At 44.9% G+C, this 20,582-nt stretch overlaps 1 protein-coding gene across 2 annotated transcripts in view; it reads left to right on the top strand.

The window, feature by feature from the left end:
- CRYM (crystallin mu) overlaps positions 1-20,582 on the top strand; it is a 116,734-nt gene that overhangs the window by 63,265 nt on the left and 32,887 nt on the right. For both annotated transcript variants that reach the window (XM_077448993.1, XM_077448994.1), the window contains exons 6-7: positions 1,062-1,183; positions 15,720-15,804. In XM_077448993.1, the coding sequence (XP_077305119.1) occupies positions 1,062-1,183; positions 15,720-15,804 (207 nt within the window). The remainder of the gene's footprint in view (positions 1-1,061; positions 1,184-15,719; positions 15,805-20,582) is intronic.

The raw sequence follows: 20,582 nt of genomic DNA, 5'->3' as shown, positions 1-20,582 counted from the left end.
TGGAAAAAAGGTTACTTGCATGAAAACGTAGGAACTGAGAAATGGCAGCAGGTGCTCTGAACTGACGGATCAAAAGTTGAAATATTGAGCTGTAGCAAGAGGCGGTTTTCTGAAAGGCTGGAGAGTGGTACAATTAATGTCTGCAGGCAACAGTGAACCATGGTGGTGGTTCCTTGCAAGTTTGGGGGCTGCATTTCTACAAATGCAGTTGGAGATTTGGGCAGAATCGATGCTGTCCTCAATGCTGAGAAATGCAGGCAGATACTTATCCATCAGGTCGTACCATCGGTGAGGCATGTGATTGGCCCCAAATTTATTCTACAGCAGGACAACTACTTCAAACATGTTATTAAGAACTATCTTCAGCGTAAAGAAGAACAAGGAGTCCTGGAAGTCATGGTTTGGGCCCCTTTAGAGCCCTGATTTTAATATTGTCAAGTCTTTCTGAGATAACATGAATAGACAGAAGGATTTGAGGCAGCCTACATCCAGAAGATTCTATTTCTGAAAGCATTCTTAGTGTTTTTCTAAAGGTAAACCATTTATTTTTTTTACAAAAATAAAAAACATAGCATACTCACCTGTTCTGTGTAATTGTTTTGCACAGAGCAGCCCCAATTCTTCTCTTCTCCGGTCCCTCGCCCATGCTCCTGGCTCCTCCTCTTCATCTAGTTCACCCATAAGAAACTGCTTCCTCTGGGGGCTCTCCTCCCACTCCCAACTGCCTGCATCCATAGCCACTGGCAACAAATCTGCCCTGTGAAAAGGGACAGAGCAGAGGGAGCCGCTGCTCTCATGCACAGTAAGGGATTGCAATGGGATTCAGGTAAGTATAAGGGGGGCTTTGGGGGGGTAGCTGGATACAGATTTTTTTTTTTGCTTCATACATGATGCATGAAGTTAAAAAAAAATATTTAGCCTTTTTAAATTTTTTCACACCTGCCTAAAACTTTTGCACAGTAGTGTGTATATTTATAATATACACAGTATAAATATACTGCGTGTGCATATCCCTGCTTGTCATAGTATAAAATGAAAGATGATGTAATATTCTTTTTCAGCTCTCGGAGCTTGTAGGCCTGACTGGAGGGAGCTGGATGATACGCTCATGAAGAACTCTGTGCTTTATGTGGATTCCAAGGATGCTGCTCAGAAGGAGTCTGGAGATATAGTTCTATCTGGAGTAAGTAAACAAATTGAGGAGGTAGAAATGTACATTAAATATAACAAAACGACTATAATACCAAATCCGTAATGCATACCAAAATTAACTAGAAACATTTAGTCTGACTTTGGTGGTACAGAAAGGAACACACATTAAAATATATAAAACCATAATGACGTTTTATTACAAACCATTTATAAAATCTGATGGATTTGCTCAAGGTCCTAAAATCAATTGCCTTGTATACAGTCTTCCTGCTAATAGATGGTATATACCAGCTGCTGGTTATCCACACCAATAATAGTCAATTTAATTCACTCCTTGGTTGGACCATAATCTGTGGCCTTGTGGAAATAAGTCTTCTTAGGTCAACTTGATTTCTCAGCTAGCTTCTTCAGGACACATTGAGGATAATCGCAGCAGTAACTAAATGTAAATGAGAGCTATTAAGATGTGTAACTTCTGTCCTGGTACGGTAAGTACAGAACAATATTTAAAGTGGAGTTCCAACCATAACATTGGTTAGTCTCGTAAATAGCACTGCTTTTATTCCTATTTTATTATAAAAGATATCTTATATTATTCCTGCTCATTCCGATTTTAGTTGTTGGCAGGCGAGGCCTGCATGCATAAACTTCCAGGAGACAGTGCTGCTGTATTACCAGCGTGCACTTCCCATTCTCGTGCATGCGCAGTAAGCACAGCAAGCGGCGCAGAAAACTTCCCATGTTGCCATCACAACGGGCGGCAGAAGGGCCCGCCCTGTTGTAGTGGCAACCAATAGGTCGCTGTGATCCCCCTAAATTGTGTAATTTCCTGTCGGGAAATAACGCAATTTTTTTTCTCACAGTACTGCCCACTGACTCCTGGGAAATGACTCGTATTTCCCAGGAGCGCAGGCAAGGGTGGAAGTGATGCAGAGCGTCGCAGACCCGGAAGCATCAGATTAGCCACCACATAGCAACAGGGGATTTCTGTTGAGTTAAAAAAAAAATCACTCAATCTTTTTTAATACTAATAAAGTACGGTGAATATGTAAAAAAAAAAATTTCAGGGTGGAACTCCACTTTATGGATAGTAATACTAAATCTGACCACATATCTAGCTCTTGACTGTAGAAACAACAATGTGTGAAACTCCCTGGGCAGCCACACAATCATAATATCACAAATCGACACCTGTAATTAATTATAATAAAAATCCAGTAGATGACATTCAATATTTCCAGCTAGTATATCATGTCCAAATAGCTTACCATTCCCTAAAATGGAACTCCGGTCAAATGCTAACTAGACTTAAACCTACTAAAAAAAAAAAACCATTCTAAGCCCATTCTATCTGTCCTATAGAGGAAAGATGTCTATACTTACCTTTTCTGAGGGTGCTTCGGACTGGTGACATGATTGGCCCCCAAACGTTGGCTTCAGTGTAGAGGAGGCTGACAAAGGATGCCCCATAGTAAGCCTATGGGTGACGTCAGCACCCAGGCACTGCAGCCGTTGTTGGCGATCTCTCCTCTTCACTGAAGCTGGCCACAAGGGATATAATTTGACCAACTTGAGCGTTGTCAGCATAGGCAAATATAGACCTCTTTCCTTTTTACAGGGCAGTTTAGTATAAGGTATAGCTTGGTCCAAACAAATTCCTATGTTCATTGCTCTTCTCATTTTTGACCCTAGGTTTATAGTGCCACCTACAGGAGTAGGTCACTAGGCAGAAAAAGAACATAGCTCTGCCTATGTGCAGGCTTAGCTTGTATAAACCCCTCTTTGCTATAGGCAAGCCATATATTTGTCCCTAGTGTTTCAGGAGTAAGGACCTAGCTCCCTTCTGAGACCTCTGGTTCCATAGTTTTTCTTCTTTTTTCTTTTTATCCTGCTATTTTTATTTTTTTATTTTCCTGCTGAGATCTTCAGTCGACAGACGGGCTAGATAATCTAGATCCAGTGGTCATTCTAGTTTGGCCAACGAATGTATACAGACTTTTAGCTATTCACTAGGTAGGCCGCAACAGCCCCATCCTGGACAGGGTGGCCAGCGAGTTAGACGTCTCACAGGGACGCGTATTGTCACGTACCTGACTGGCGTGCAAAGTACCCCTGAAGGTGGTGACAGAGGGTGCTATGCCCAAAGAAAGGGTTACCTGACGATGAAGCTGCCTGGTGGTTCCAGATGAGAGGACACCTGAGAGCAGAGTAGTAGGTACAGCAGATGATTCTCTGGAAGAACTTGTGGATTTTGACAGATGAGTAGCGCAGAAAGTGAAGTCAAAAGACAGGGTTGAGGGTCAAACACAGGATGTCAATCAGGAGACGAGGTAGAAGTGTGGTTAGGGTCAAACACAGGATGCTAATCCAGAACAGAGGGAGGAGCAAGTCCATGGAGCAAGCCAGGGTCCGAGCTAGAAGAGAAGCCAGAAACAAGTCGGGGAAAACCGGGTCAGTAATGGGTAATCAAGCAGAAGCACAAGGCACAGGATACAAAGACTGATGATAATCCAGCAATTGATGAGGGGAACTGCTGTCCTATAGGCAACTGGATGTTGGCAGTTATCGTGCTTTGCATGCGCTGTCATGCATGCATATTTGCCTATGCGTGCCAATTCACAAGCGCAAATTAGTGGCGCTGTTCTGGACATTGACATATTTGCCAGGTCTTCTCCAAATTCTTACCTGACGCATATGGCTGGGCACCGGAGTCAATGTTACCCTGGCAGACAGCCCCCCCACTTCAGTGGAGAGGAGGATCTGTCATGGGTGCATGGTGGGAGTCCGGAAGGTCGCATTGCAGCTGCCATGCGTTTTACTGTGGCTGGCGGCCGTTTTCACAGGGATACAGTGGCCATTTTGCAGTGGACCTTCCCAGTGGACCTGTCTGCACCCACAGGCTCACCTGGTGGTTGGTTGGTTGGCGAGTCTTCACCGGGGTACCTTCTCTCTGCTGTAGTCGGCTTCGGGGGGGGGAGGAACTTTTTTCCCCCTGGATGTCCTAATTTTTGGTGGGTGGGCTGTATGGAGTCTTAAGATGCATGTGTCCCCTCCTGATCCCATTATGAAGGCGGTGGATTCCTGGAATAGTTAGCTACTGGGTGAAGGTAGCATTTGGGCAAAAGCAGTAATCACCTCACCTCACCCCTCCCCTCCACCGCCGCAGGGTGGGTGTGTGTTTTTGCTTTTTGAGGACCCTGAAGGTGCCTCCCTGGATTCCTCAGACAGCAAGGTTGAGTCCTCTCTAATCACACAGGAGAATGCGCTGGTGACCGCACTGATTATATCTGTGAAAAATGCTTAAAATTCAGGATGCTGCTGGGGTGGCCGACGCGCTTGTCCCCGTTGGTACACACAAGCTGGCTAGGCCAGTTTTAAAGCTTTGCCTTGTTTATAAAGCTTGGGAAGATCTGACGTGTGCTTTTGGGGTTCTGAAGTGCTGTGCGGTATGTTACCTCTTTTGAAGATGCCCTTCTGATGAATTGGACCTCGCTTGTGGAAGTGCCCCCCCCCCCCCATTTTGAGGTTGAATAAAAATCAGCCATGATGCTTCTGGAGGGGTCTGCCTCCTTTAAGGACCCTGCAGACCACTGGGCAGAATTAGTTGCTTGCTCTTTACCATTGCAGGGTCAGCTTTTGTTGACCAAAGCCTGCTGCAGAATCTTGGCTCATTCAGTAAGCCTCTGTTTGTCTACCAGACAAGTGGATCTGGTAGACCAGTTGGTTTAGGGCCTAAAGTATGTTTGTGATGTGGCCTTGGATGCTCCACTCATTTCTAAGCTCTGTCTTAGAGGTGGATTGTAGGTGCTTTGTCCGAAATGTTGGACCAGGCTTCTAAAAAACAAAAACAAAAACCTTAGCGGATCTGCCTTTCCAAGTAAGATGGTCTCTTTGGTACTACCTTAAATGACATAATAAGAACCTCATGGGAGGCAAGAGTACATTGCCACACAATCCATTCTTCTTCTTGGTCTGTGGAAGAAAGTACAGGACTTCCTTTGCTGCCCTTAAGCCTTTTTCATTCTCCTGGCTCCTCTGATGTAAGCTCAATGCTGTTCAAGACCCCTGCGGGTGGTGCTCAGTGCTCCTGGACACAAGTCTACCAAGCCTGTGGTAAAATCTGCTTTAATATGGCAGTTTGTCCACACCAATTTCCAGGGTGGGGGTTTCTTTGCTAGTGTCCCGTTTTGTGCCGTGCCGATTGCCAGGCATGGTCACGCCCTAAGTGGCTCAAGGAGGTATTGAAGCCATGACTTTCTGTTTACTGCTCCTGTTGGTTTGCCTATGAGTCACACCTTGGTTCATTATTCAGCCTGCATTCCAGCTATGCCTAGTTCTGCATGAAGTACTGAGGCCTATACTCTGGATCTTGCTTTTGGAATTAGTACCTGTCACTCCCTGGTTCAGCTGAGGAAGTTTATCTAATCAGCTGGATATAATACACTGCCTCACTCTGAGGGCTTAGTCAATTCATTGTCTCTTGTATTGCCAGAGGTTCCTATGTTCTTGTTTTCAAGTTGCAGTGTTCCAAAACTGCCCCCGGCTTCTGACCCTGGCTCTGTTCATTGTTAACTCTGACTTCTGGAATCCCTGACTATGGCTTATCTGGACAATCCTTTGGTAAATTCCTGTCAAACCCCCGTGCACAAATTCACAGCCCAGGTAGCTTTTTACCTTGGGCTGTGTGCATTTGCAAGGGTGAGCATACATCTCTTTACTATGGACTCCAACCAAGGTAATCCCATACAGCTAGTTTGTGGTCCCGTAGACAACCCTCATTCCAGGCATGTCATGTCTGCAAACTGGTTGTGCCGGTGACCACATAGAATTTTTTTTTCTTGAATACAGGTGTAATTTTCCCTCTAGTCTTTGCCTTCCGCCATTGCGGCTTCAGGCCTAGTGCAGGGCGCTACAGGATCTGCTGCAATAGGGAGCAATAGTCCCTCTGCCCGACCCAGAATGGTTCCAGGGGTTTTACTCCAATTTGTTTAGGGTTCCAAAGGACAGGGTTCATCTGATTATTATTTTATTTTTATTTTTTACCTCCATGGCCTTGAATTGCTTTGTGCGGGTGCTGAAGTTCAAGATGGAAACCATCCATTCAGGAGTGGCTTCTCTTCATCAAGGGTTTTTCTGGCATCCATAGACATCACGGATGCATACCTGCACATTCCCATTTACGAGGGACATCAGCGATTACTTTTCTTTGCAGTGGGGGATGCAAATGATCTTTTTTTTTTTTTTTATTCACAGACCGACACCGCTCCTCTCTGTAACAAATTGGGTTGTTAGCCCTATCACTGGAGATTACTAGGCAAAGTTGTAATACAACACTTCAGGACTTTTAGTTCAGCCCAGGGGGTGGTCCCTAGGCTACAATCCCCACAGTCTGCCCTAGCAGCCTCAGTTTTATTTTGCCTAGTGAAGGAGATACACCTAGGAACCCTGCGGGCCCATAGGTCCGTGTTTTTTTTTGATGCTGAAGCTTGGCTTTTTTGCGCAAGATGAATAATCCTGTGATCTTCTATCAACAGCCGGCTCGGTGACAGGCTGGTTCACTTATCCTTGTAGTCTCCCTAGTCCGGCCATCGAGCGTGTGCAGGTTGCAGCTACGGCTCGGCAGGCCATGACATACCTCAGCTCCAGAGGTGGTTGGTGAGCTTTGCGCTCCGGGGCATACATATGACCGGGCTACTGATGTCTGCCTCACAGTATGCCAGGCCAGTAGACTTCCCTGTACTGATCAGGAGTTGGCTACAATGGAATGTCTCCCAGCTCTTCAGGACTGGTAAGTACAGCTCTCCCTGTCTCGGCAGGGTTGAGCAGCTGGGCATTCCCTGGGAGGTCGATTCAGGGGCCCCCTCACCCCCCTCCCTTCTCTCCCCTGTCCCTAACTCCCCTCCTTTCCCCTCCTCACCGGGGGGGGGGCTGTGCATGGATACTGAGCAGTGTGTGTGTGCCCTGGGCTCTCACCTGGGTTCTGGCTGTGCTGGGGTGCCTGGGTCCCGAGTGATTAATCCCGGAGGGTGCCTGTGAAGTTTGCTCCTGTGTTGGTGCAGCGCTGTGTCTGCCACATGTTTTCTTTCTGCCTCTCATGGCGCTGGCTGTCAGCCATTTTCAGCGTGGGCAAGGGACAGCATGCTTCTGGGCTTCAAGCGACCATTTTCCCGGTGATTCCCTATTCAGAACACTGGCGGCCATTTTCTTGAAGTCGGACCACATTTTTTTTGTGCTCTAGCAGCAGCTCCTGTGCCCTCAGCTTCCTGTTTTGTCATCACAGAGCGCTGGGAGGCTTTCTGTGTAATCTGGACACGTGTTTCAGATCAATTCGTTCGTTGCAAAAGATAGAGGGGTGTGTGGGAAGAAAGGTGCTAAAAAGCAGCCCCTGCCCCCCCCCCCCTGAGTCTGACGCAGACTCTGGTCCTGCTGAGGCCGGTGACCCCTGCTCTGTCTTGTCAGATGACGCTGACCAGGACCATTCGGACAGTGAGGATGAGTCCCTCGTCCGGGTCCGTGCGTGACAAAGCGCTTGTTGGAGCACTTATCACAGCTGTGCGTGATACCCTGAAGATTCAGGAGCCAGCGGATCCCATCTGCTGATGTACCGGTCCCTTTTGGGTCCCACAAGCCAGCACGTTCACCTAAGGTATTCCCGTATCTGACTTATTTTGACAAGTTCATTTACAAGGAATGGGGTCGCCCGCAACGGACCTTTTCGGTCCCCAAATACATGGCGGTGCCTTAACCCTTTGAGGAAAGCCTTCTCAAGAAACGATCGGCAACTCCGGTCGTGGACCCCCCAGTATCCAGGTTAAATAAAGTAACCACGATCCTGGTTGAGGGGACTCCTGCATTCAAGGATCCCACGGTCAGGAAGGTCGTGGCGGTGGCTCGTTCTTTGTTTACGGTTGTGGGGTCAGCCGTGCGATCTATACTGGCATCCGCACTGGTGTCGCAGACACTGAGTGGGCAAAACTTTTGCACCGCGAATTGGGAGAGCAACAGGATTCCCCTGTCTGCGTGGAACTAGCAGACCAACTAGTGCAAGGTCTTAAGTACGTCTGTGACGCGCCCCTGGATACTCTCCCTCTGTTATCCAGGGCTTCAGTGTCAGCTGTGGTGCTGAGGTGCCTGATTTGGATAAAATGCTGGTCTGCTGACCAGGCATCCAAAAAAGCTCTGACGAACCTTCCTTTCCTTGGCGACCGGATTTTTGGAGCCTCGTTAGATGACATTTTTAAAAATGCCACTGGTGGTAAGAGTACACTACTCCCACAGGCCAGGAAAGCTAAGGAGCCACACCGTAGGCAAGGGCCCTCTTTTTCTGCTCACAAACAGCTTTTTCGTCCCCCCGGAGCTTTGACGAAACGTCCCCAGCCCGACAGGACGCCCACGGACAGTCCAAAAATGTCCCTGGAATCGCAAGCCTAACAAGCCTGCGAATAAAGGTTTGGGGGGGGGGTCTCGGGTGGGGGGGTCGCCTTCGGGAGTTTGCAAGCCCGGTGGTCCTCCCGGTTATCCGACCAATGGATCTGCGATCTGATTTCCACAGGCAACAAGATAGTCTCTCTCTCTTGGCCGCCAAACAGATTCTTCCCCCTCCAGCATACCCGTATCCCCGGTTCGCTGGGAGGCCCTGTTGGGGGCGGTAAGGGATTTGCTGAATCGCGGGGTGATTGTACCAGTTCCGGAATCGGAACGCTTCCAGGGATTCTGCTCAAATTTGTTTGTGGTTCCCAAGAAGGAAGGGGTATGTCTGATCTTGGACTTGAAAGCCCTCAATCACTTTGTAAAAGTGCAGAGGTTCAGAATGGAATCAGTTCGCTCAGTAGTCGCTGCTCTCCATCAAGAGGACTCCCTGGCACCTTAGACATCCAGGATGCGCACCTGCACATACCCATATGCCTCGGCATCAAAAATTTCTGCGGTTTGCAGTAGGGGAAGCCCATTACCAATTTGTGGCTCTTCCCTTTGGTCTGGCATCAGCCCCCCGAGTCTTTACCAAAGTACTGGCTCCAGTAATGACGTTGCTGAGACAACGTCGGATCACGATCGTGGGCTACCTAGTCAATCTCCTCCTGAGAGCGTCTTCCGCCTCAGAATTAGAGAAGGATGTGGCGATCGCCATGCAGACCCTGCAAGAATTTGGATGGCTGCTGAACCTAAAGAAGTCGGTGATTGTACCGACCCAGCGCCTGGAGTACCTAGGTTTGCTTTTGGACTCCAGGGAAGCTAGATGTTTTTCTCCCTTCAGACAAATTGCAGACTCTCAGACCCACGGTCAAACTACTGATGATGAACCGCAAGTGGTCATCGCTCCGGTTTTGCAAGCGAGTACTGGGACTCATGGTGGCCTCCTTCGAGGCAGTACCCTACACCCAGTTCCACACCAGAGTGCTGCAGAAAGAGATCTTGTTAAAATGGGACAAATCTCAGTTGTCCCTAGATCGACAGATCCAGGTGAGCCAGCCAGTCAGGGACTCCCTGATCTGGTGATTGAGGTCCCCGGTGATTCAGTCCGGAAAATCGTTCCTTCCTCTGAAATGGACGGTGATCACTACGGACGCCAGTCTATCCTGCTGGGGTGGAGTGATGGGGGTTCAGTTGGCTCAGGGCCTCTGGTTGACAAAAGAATCCGAGTTGCCGATCAATCTGCTTAAATTGAGAGCGATCAGGCTGTGTCTCCACACATGGTCAGTGTGTCTTCAAGGGCGTCCGATCAGGATACAGTCGGACAACGCCACGACTGGGGCATACGTAAATCACCAAGGGGGAACAAGAAGTGCAGCTGCTGCTCGGGAGGTCGCTCACATACTTCGGTGGGCCGAGCGACACGTACCTGCCCTGTCGGCCATTTACATCCCGGTAGTGGAGAACTGGCAGGCGGACTATCTGGGTCGACAGATGCTGGACCCAGGAGAATGGGCATTGCATCCGGAGACATTCAGGCTGCTGTGCCTGAAGTGGAGAACACCAGATGTGGATCTACTGGCCTGCCGTCTCAATTGAAAAGTGCCAAGATTTGTGTCCAGGAAAAGAGATCCGTGGGCAGACGCATCGGACGCGATGGTGGCTCCGTGGGATCAGTGCCAGCGGATCTACGCCGGTCCTCCACTGAAACTGTTGCCACATCTGCTTCGCAGAGTGGAAGCCGAGGGGATCCCAGTAATACTGGTTGCCCCAGATTGGCCTCAGCGTCCCTGGTACGCAGACCTGGTGTGTCTGGTGGCAGACGCTCCCTGGCGACTGCTGTTGCGAGAGGACCTGCTAGCTCAAGGTCCAATTTTCCATCCTGCTTTACCATCGCTGGCTTTAACGGCATGGCTATTGAGAGCCAGGTGTTGAGGAACCGGGGTCTGTCGGACTCGGTGATTCCAACTATGTTGAGGGCACAGAAATCTTCTTCTCGGAAGATATACCATCAGACCTGGAAAGCCTACATCTCCATGTGTGAGGAGAAAGGATGGCATCCGCGATCCTTTTCCATATCTAGGAGCCTGCTGTTTCTCCAGCAGGGAGTGAACCAGAGATTGGCATTAAGCACCATCAAAGGGCAAATCTCAGCCTTAGCTGTCTTTTTTTCAATGACCCCTGGCAGTGCACTCCTTAGTGAGTACCTTTGTTTAGGGGGTACGACACGTAGTCCCTCCGTTGCGTCCACCGTTACCTCCATGGGATTTGAACCTGGTGTTGTCAGCGCTTCAGAAAGCGCCATTTGAGAATGTCAGGGAGATTCCCCTTTTGACTCTTTCCCAGAAAGTGCTCTTTCTAGTGGCCATCACATTGGCCAGGAGGGTTTCGGAAATGGCGGCCTTGTCTTTCAAGTCACCCTATCTGGTTAGCCACAGGGATAAGGTGGTGCGGCCGCAACCATCCTTTCTACCACAGGGGGTCTCTGCTTTTCATATCAATGAGGACATTGTATTACCATCGCTGTGTCTGAAGCCGAAGCACCCCAAGGAGGTGGCCCTTCATGCTCTGGACATGGTTAGGGCCCTGAAGGTGTATTTGGCTGCCACGGTTCCCTTTCAGAAGTCAGACTCACTGTTTGTTTCGGTGGCTGGTCCAAAGAAGGACATGCCGGTCTCGTCAGCCACCATTTCCAGGTGGATCAGACAGATTTTAGTACAAGCCTACGCCTTGAAGGGGCAGGTGCCCCCCTTTCCGTTCACAGCCCACTCCACAAGCGCAATCGGAATGTCTTGGGCCTTTCGACACCAATCGTCGGTCACTCAGGCAGCGACCTGGTCATCTGTCCATATGTTTACCAAGTTCTACAAGGTAGACATCAGTGCATTGGCGGGTGCCTGTTTTGGCCGCAAAGTTTTGCAGGCGGCCATGTAGTTGCAATTGAATATGCAATCAATATTTTTTCCTGTATGGTTATGTTAATGCACTGTTGCATTACTTCCGCAGTTGGTTGCAGTCTTGGGGATCACTCCTGTTGAGGATACCCGGTTATGGTGGTGGTTTTTCCACGCACTGCTCTTTTTTGTGGGTTTAGTTTCACTAGTCCCACTTGCCATGGTGGATGAATTTTTTATGCTGTTTTTCCCACCCCTCGTTTGGCACTGCTTGGGGACATCCCATTTTGTTACAGAGAGGAGCTGTGTCGGTCGATGAATATAAGAGAAAATTAGGATTTTTTGTACTCGCCGTAAAATCCTTTTCTCTGTAATTCACCCACCGACACAGTACCCACCCCTCCTTTTTTTCTCTTTACGTTATACTGTTTGTTGACGTACTGAGGCTTCTAGGGCAGACTGTGGGAATTGTAGCCTAGGGACCGCCCCCTGGGCGGAACTAAAAGTTCTGAAGTGTTGCATTACAAATTTGCCTAGTAATCTCCAGTGATAGGACTAACAACCCATTTTGTTACAGAGAGGAGCTGTGTCGGTCGGTGAATTACAGAGAAAGGGATTTTACTGTGAGTACAAAAAATCCTATTTTTTGTGGCGAGTGCCTTCGGGTTGGTCTTAGAGGTTGCTTTGCACTACTTGGTTGTGGTCTGTGCAGCTTGTGTGTGCCTATCTGCTACATTACTACGGCCTCCTTCCGGATGTCAAATTCTGTTTGTGCTCAAGAGATAAAATGATTATTACCTCGTGGCAAAAATCTAAACTATGAATCTATATTAAATAATATAATTAAAACTGCTAACCCCAAACTAGGTATAATGCCTCTAGTGCAAATTTGGAAAAAAGGTGATAGGGGGCGCTATATGACTAACAAAATCTTAAATTGTGAATGTACATATATACATAACCATATATAAGTAAACCTAAATATATACGGTGCCACTATTAAAAATTGTATACAAACACCTATATATAAAACGTGTACAATTAGTGCCTTGTATGCAATATTGCAATCATCAACCATATCTTCACAACATGTGCTGAAAAATAAAAAATAAGAACAGAATGTCCAATGTAAAACACACAAAAAACTCGTTCTTCCACTGTTGAGATGAACCGCCTTCACCGACTATGTTGTCACCCAAAGTGCTCTGTAAGTGGATGTCTGCTTACCAGATGGTGTTGATCTTGTTAATTAAAAAAAGATCAATTGAGCCTTAGCAAGATATTGCTTGCTGCAATTAGATCGAAACCGTGCAAGGAACCTTTCCTCTCCCCCAATGTGGATACCGGGTAGGATATATATGAAGGACAAAAAAGGAACTAAAATAGTGTAATCCCATTTATTTTATTTTTTTAAAAGTTAAAAACAAAAAGCCAAATAGCTCCTTTCATTTAAAAGTACCTTCTCCCAGCACTGAGGCTGATCAGTGTGTCAGATCATGTGGAAAGCCCATTGTTCAGCGTGGTGATTGGCGTGCATTCCACCACCAGCAATGAACAACCAGAGGGACCAGAAATGTTGAAATTGCGTAACCAATCACCTCGATGTACATTTCTTATTGCATCTGCCAGTGTGGACCTCCCTAGTGTGAAAAGATACACTGACATGAATGGGAGGCGGTTTTCATTCGCTATTTCTAGAGCTAAAAAGGCTGAAAACCGCATCAGTGTAAAGGGGGTCTTAGGCTAGAGATGCTGCAGGTAGTGGCTGTGGAAGAGACTCGTACTACATTAGACTATACAGAGTGTCACATGGTACAAAGCCAACACTAAACCCAGAATATCGGAGGATTAGCAGAAAAAAGAGCAACATGGTACAGAGGTATGATCTATGCTGGGACTGATCATTCCGTTCACTTCTAGTGAAAAGAAAGTTTGGGTTTAGCTTTAACTGTGTGCATCCTGCAAAGGTGTGCCAGTGATTTTCATATAAACAATTTTGCCAGTTTTATAGCAGTCGTTTCTGAACCTTATCCTAGCAGCCTTTTTATCTCCAGGCCAGTCATCATTTACATATACGTAAAACTGGCAGTGTGGCAAGGCAATGTTGGGACCATATAAGATCGAACCCTTTGATATAAACATGACTAGTAAATCAGCGTTATAGTGTTACCTCCGGGATCAATACTGCATAAATATATTACCTAGTTAAATTCTATGGAAATGTGTGTAAATTTACACATTCACAGAAACTCCTGTTATGCTAATACTGCTTTTAAATTCAGATTTGGCCTTTATTGTGAAGAATATTTAATGAAAAATATTAACATAATCATATTATATTTAAACAAAGCCTAGGGTATCGTAAAAGTGCTTCCAGTTTCATATGCTTTAGTCTTGGAAACACATTTTATATTTCTGTAGGTGTATTTCCCATGTTTAGCAGTGTTTAGATTATCAGGCTACAGTTAAAGAAGGGGGGGACCAAGTAAACAAAAAATCAATCTTGGTGAACAAAATCAAGATCAAGAAAAAAAACAACACAAATTTTACACAATGCAATTCTATATATCAACAAACCCTTCACTGTCAACAGTTAAAGCGGAGTTACACCCAAAGTATTTTCGGCCCCTCCAACTCCCCTCCCCACTGCCTTCTGGGAGACACACAGGTCCCAGAAGACAGCAGGACCATTCAGAAAGCACAGCGCTTCTCGCACATGCGCAGTAGGAAGCGGGCCGCAATGCTTCACTTCCTGTTTCCCTTAGTAAGAATGCCTGCGCCCAGAGCCCATGGACTGGTCTGCTTTGGGTGGCAACATCGCAGGCTCTCTGGACAGGTAAGTGTCCTTTTTATATTAAAAGTCTTTTACATTTTTTTTTTTTTACCCAGGATGGAACTCTGCTTTAAGGGACCAGTGCATTCATGCAAATTTTAGTGTAGACGAATAACCAATGCATATGACTTCACACAATGTGACCTGAGGTTGATTTATACAGTATATTGACTAGAATTTTTATTTAAAGTGGTTGTATGGTCAATTTTTTAACTTTTACCTACAGGAAAGCCTATAATAAGGCTTACCTGTAGGTAAAAAAAATATCTCCTAAACCTGTACGGTTTAGGAGATATTCCCCTCGGTATGCGCCGCACTGCAGTGGCGCATGCGCACAAGGGGGTTCTCGCCGTGAAAATCCGGCAGCGCTCGTCCGGCCGGACTGAAATCTCCCGCCACTCACAGCGCCGGAGCCGCGATACCCGGAAGAGACGCCGAGGGAGCATGTCGGCTCCCTCGGCGTGGATCGGGCCAGATGTCGGGGCCTCATTCTAAGGTAAGTATTTCATAATGAGCTAGTATGCGGTGCATACTAGCTCATTATGCCTTTTGCTTTGCAGGTTTCAAAAAATAATAATAATTTGCGGGTTTACTACCGCTTTAATGAGGATTAGGAAGTATAAGTGATAACAATATGGAGACTGTGGAGACGTTCTAAACATCACTGCATACTCATACCTCCCGACCTTTCATCGGGGCGGTTCTGTCACAATGCCTAGTCAGTCTTTTTAAACTCAACCCCTGATCCTCCTATACTTGCTTTTATGGTCTTTGACTGTCAGAGCCAATTCAAACTATGCAGTGCTGGGGTTTAGCTGCTAGTTGATGGATCCAAACTCTGTCACGGCAGGAGGGAGAAAACCCAACAACCCTTGTGAAATCTCTATAATGTACTGCAGGGGTCTCCAAGCTTTCAAAACAATAGACCAGTTTATTGTTCTTCAGATTTTATGGGGCAAGACTGTGGCCAGTAGGAGTGGAAGATGCTCTGGTGTCAGTGGGAGTAAACAATGCAAACAAAAGGAAAGGTCTGGTGTCACCAGTGACACACCTCCATCCCTAAATATAACAAATATACAAAAATTCACCCTGGGGGTGAATTTATATGTATATCTATGGTCAATTCCCTACATGAAAATGGAAATAGAAAAAAGTAGGTCTGCTTAGAACTGTCCCTCCCTAACTGATAATCAGCTCTGGCCATTACTCTCTCACTCAGTGACTCAATAAACTGTTGTGAAAAATAAAAAAAAAAGGGCTGCAGAAATATCGTCTCTATGTCCTTGTATAGATGTATGAAAAAAGTAGTTGATTGAAAGCAAATGCAATTGCCCAAAAGTAAAGTAAACTTTTCATAGTAATATCCTTGTCCTATAGAATGATGCAGGGCCCACCATTCCCTAACTATGTTTTTCTTGTATTTATTTTAGGCATCTATTTACGCTGAAATTGGCGAAATACTGAAAGGAACCAAACCCGTCCTTGCAGGGAAAACAACAGTTTTTAAGTCCGTAGGTAAGATATATAATTGATTTAAATTGATAGTAATAAAGCCTAATTTTTTTTATTACATTAACAAACATACTTACCTTTTTCTGTGCAATGGTTTTTCACAAAGCTGCCCTGAGCCTCCTCTTCTCGGGTCCCCCGACTAGGTATAAAAACCTTCTATCTTTACAACCGCTTTAATGTGCGGAACATATACAGAGGGAGGATGAAGATGAGGGAGTTAATTTGTGGATGTGTAGGATAAGGGTTGGTGAAGGGGTTAATATACAGAGATGGAGATCAAATGAACAGGATAGGAGAGGAAGGTGAAAGGCTTAAAAAAAATATCCCACATTCACAAGCCCCCTACCCTGAATCTGCTTCTGACAGCATTCTGGATCTAAGGAATGGTTGTTCCTTAGTTCCTCCTTCCTCCCTTGTGAGAGGAAGGTGTGGGCTGTCAGATGTAAACAGCATGATGGGGAAGAGCAGGTCCACGGTTTTGACAAGTACCTGCTCCTATTTTCACCCACTGTGGAAGTTCACCCCGCCCCTTCATCAGCAGCCTTCTGGGACACATTGCATGTTCCAGAAGACTGCAGGACCATTCACAAAGCACAGCGCTGCTTGCGCATGTGCAGTGGGATGGCAGTTTTGAAGCTGCAGGGCTTCACTGCCCTTTTCTCTTAGGCCCCTTTCACACTGGGATGGTGCAGGCTCTTGCGGTAAAAGTACGATATTTTTAGCGCCGCTTTACCATCGCTATTCGCCCACTAGCGGGCATTTTTAACCCCCGCTAGTGGCCAAAAAAGGGTTGGGTAGGAGCGGTTTAGGAGCGGTTCACCACTCCAAAGATGCTGCTTGCAGAAGTTTTTTTTAACGTCCTGCAAGCACACCACTCCAGTGTGAAAGCCCTCGGGCTTTCACACTGGACACACAGCAGCAGCTGTTTCAGGGCTCTTTGCAGGCACTATTTTTAACACTATGGCGCTTGCAAAGTGCCAAGTGTGAAAGGGGTTTTAGTTCAGGCAAAGTGTCGTTTTATAAAGAGCACTGCAGAAATAAAGGTGCCACAGAGTTTGCAGTTCAGGAACATATGGCGGTAGACAAGTGGTTAAAGCATTTGCAAACCTTTTTAGGCTGAGATTCTTTTTTTTTTTTTTTAAGCATAATTGTTTGCAAGCAGGATAAGGTATTAAAAACTCTAGCACTACAGAGAACTGCTAAAGATAAAAAGTTAGTATAATATTATTTTAGAGCGCCTGGATAACAAAGTGGAGTTGCATGCTGATTTCGATGAGTCATAATCCAACAATGTCACCTCTAAATCCTTAATTAATAAGGTACTTGGTGTGCCTGATCCAAGTATTGTGTAAATAACAGAACTCAAACTTTATACATATTTTTTGACCAGAAATTTCTGACTTCATAATTAGTCGATGCAATCCATAAGTTTTAACTTTTTCACAAACTTTCCTTTTATAATATGTATAAGTAAATATTTTGTGCATTGGCAATCAGTAAAGTAAACAATGCAAATGTGACTTGTACGATTATGTGTGGATACGATTTAAGTTTGTACATAGTTTGTGGCTGAAGGTAAAATTGAATCATCAAACAGCAAGCGAGATGGCAATGTCACTTCTTTTAAAAAAAAAACTGACTAGGACATTTTATTCAGCTGTCCTATTTTGCTCAGCCAAGCTTTTTTCCGAATGTGCACCTTTCTCACAGTAACGCATTTGATTGTATAAATCGGCTAATAAGTAAAAATGTGATTTTATAATGCAGGTTCAAACACAAAATAATTTTCTCAGTTGACCATGGCATTCTATATAATGTCAACCTTCAAAATAAATCCCTGTATACGGGAAATTCTTGAGGGCCGTCCATTTTAAAGTACGGGTGTACAAACTTTCTAAGCAAAGTGACAGTTTATTGTCCTTCAGACTTTAGGGGGGCCAGACTGTGGCCAGTGTGAGTGGAAATTTTCCTGGCGTCAGTGGGAGTAAACATCACCACAATTGGTATTAGGGGGAGAATACTGCCCCATTATTGGTGTCAGTGGGAGAAGTGGTGCCCCATTGTTGGTGTCAGATAGCAGAATAGTGTCTTGTATCAGTGGAAGTAGTAGTGCCCCAGGGGCCGGTTAAAAGCAAGCGAAGGGCCGCAGTTTGGAGAACACTGATTTAAAGAATAGAAAGGAAAACGTTTTTTGTTTATTAGACCAAAATACTACAAAACATTTAATTTAAACTCCTATACATTGTCTTAAAAAGACAACACAAATTCCTACATCACACACTCAAAACCTTAAGTCCCACTATGAAATAAACCGTAAATAATATAATATATGAGTACACTAACCAACACTTTAAAATTGTAGACACTTGTAGACAATACTCCTAACACCAATTTACATAACTGTTACACAAATCCCATTATTTCTAGCCAATCTCCCTTTTTCCCAGGGAACAACCACCTATCCACTACTGAGCAACCAGCGTACCACATGGAAATGCTGTACATTAGTACACTCTGTATGGAAGAGCTATACATTTTCCATCCAGACCATCTTTCTCGAAATGTAGTCACTGCTTTGCTTTCCTAACAACTGCAGTAGTAACAGACCAAGATAAGCCCTCAGAAATCTGGATTCCCAAAAACCTAAAGGTATTAAACTTCTCCACACAACCCAAATTAATATAGAGAGAGGGCCCGAATCTCTTGAAATCAGTTATAAACTCTTTTGTTTTACATAATTTTATTTCAGATTACCAAACACCACACAACCGATTTCTCTATAACCCACACCATCTACTATTTTTTAATATAAACAGCCACTGTAGTGTCATCTGTAAATTTGGTGATTGTATTGGTATGATGAATTGGGCTCCAGTCATAAGTGTACAATGCATGAAGTAATGGAATAGAGACACACAGCTTTATGAAGAGCTAGTACTTGGCATAAGAGTAGAGGAACAATGAGGGTCCAGTTTGAATATTTTTAAACAGTTCATAAGGAAGTCCTAATTCAAGTACAAATAAATAGGGAAGCTCCTAAGTTCTGCAATTTAGCAAATGATATATCTGTAAAAATTGTGTTTGAATGCTGAACTTTAATCTAGGAATATCATGCTTGCATAACATTCTCCTATGGTCTAGATGACTTAACGCCTTACATAGGGTTAGAATTTTCATAGACCTGTTATCTCTGTATGCAGATGGCTCGGGATACAAAGTCCTGAGTAAACTAGTACCATAAGACCAATCTGTCCAGGCACTTTATAACCAATGACGTCAGTGTCCTCAGCCAAAAGTAATTGAAGCAACTGGAGTGATAACTGCTGACTTTAAACAAGATGAATTAATAGCTGGTGTTAAGGAAAGATTAAAAATCCTTAGTTAAAACAAAACAAAAAAAAACAGTGGAGTCCCGGCGACTCCATAAGGACCGGAAGCCCTTCTAGAATGCACTACCCTAAGCACCTGTCTGACTTTGTGCTCACTAGTGTTTCACTACAAGAAGCTAATAACACTGTACCGCTGCAAGATTGGTAAACTTAAAAATGAGTAAAGTAATTTAGCTCATCTGCTAGTCAAATACTGGCATTCCCTGTCATGAAGTTGCGCCCCTTAACATTTGTAATATACCCAATGCCATTCTACACCTGCCTAAGGTCAAATATTTAAAAAATCCTTCAATTCCACTATAAGCTCCATTTGCTTTACTAATACCAAGTTTTGATCTAACTACATTCTACAAATCATTTGCAGTCTTGAAGACATTATCTCTTAGCCCTTGTACACATGGTCGGACATTCGGACAACAAAATCCGACGGATTTTGTCCGACGGATTTTGTCCGAAACTTGTGTTGCATACACACGGTCAGACAAAGTTGTCGTAAAATCCGATCGTACGTAACGCGACAATGTTATTTTCTTATGACGGGACTACGTTCAGGCTAGTAGCCAATAGCTTTGGTCTAGGAATTTGATCTGAGCATGCATGGCACTTTGTCCGATCAGAATTCTCTACACACAATCGGACAAAGTCCGGTCGGATCATGTTGTCGTAAAGTTTTATAGCCCAGCTCTAAAAATTTCCGATGGAGCCCACACACAGTATGATTATCCGACAACACGGTCCGATCGGACATTTTCCATCGGAATGTCCGACCGTGTGTACAAGGGCTTAGGAAAGTCCAGACCTCCTTTAGTCATCCAGGGTTTCTGGTTGAGAAAGGCCTGGATACATTTATCCATGACCTTGGCAACACAATTCTTTATGTAGCACAATACAGTTTGTTTGATCATTTAAATTCTGTTCAAATTTAATATGCTGTTCAAATCTTTCCTGTTTAAAAAATACTGCAACAGAGCGAGTGCACCCTCTAGCCATGTTTTATAATTTTTGTGTTTGGCTTTGTGTTCCTTCTGTTCCCCCTAAGGAGAGTATGTGCTGGAACAAGGTACAGGGAAAGCTGCCCAGTGTGAAGAAGGCATAGCTTTTATATGCTTGCTTAACATTTGAGTAAACCTGATCCAGTATATTTTACCCTCCTATTCAAAAACCTCCACAAATTGATCTCATTTAGTAAACACAGTATATAAATGTGCTTGAATAACATCCACAGCAATAACAACTCCATCTGGATAAACACAATGTTAGTTTATGACATTTAAAAGATAAATGAGAGCTATACTGACATTTGTATCTAGTAAATTACCGTATGTATAGCCGTTAAAGTTACCGTGGTTCAAGTAGACCTATAAGCAAAAACGTTTTTATTTTTTATAGAGT

The sequence above is a fragment of the Lithobates pipiens genome, unplaced genomic scaffold (assembly GCF_037356315.1).
Source record: "Lithobates pipiens isolate NorthernLeopardFrog02 unplaced genomic scaffold, aLitPip1_a1.2 Scaffold_22, whole genome shotgun sequence".
NCBI lineage: Eukaryota > Metazoa > Chordata > Amphibia > Anura > Ranidae > Lithobates > Lithobates pipiens.
The sequence above is the reverse complement of the archived record's forward strand: the minus strand, read 5'-3'. Positions and strand labels throughout refer to the sequence as shown.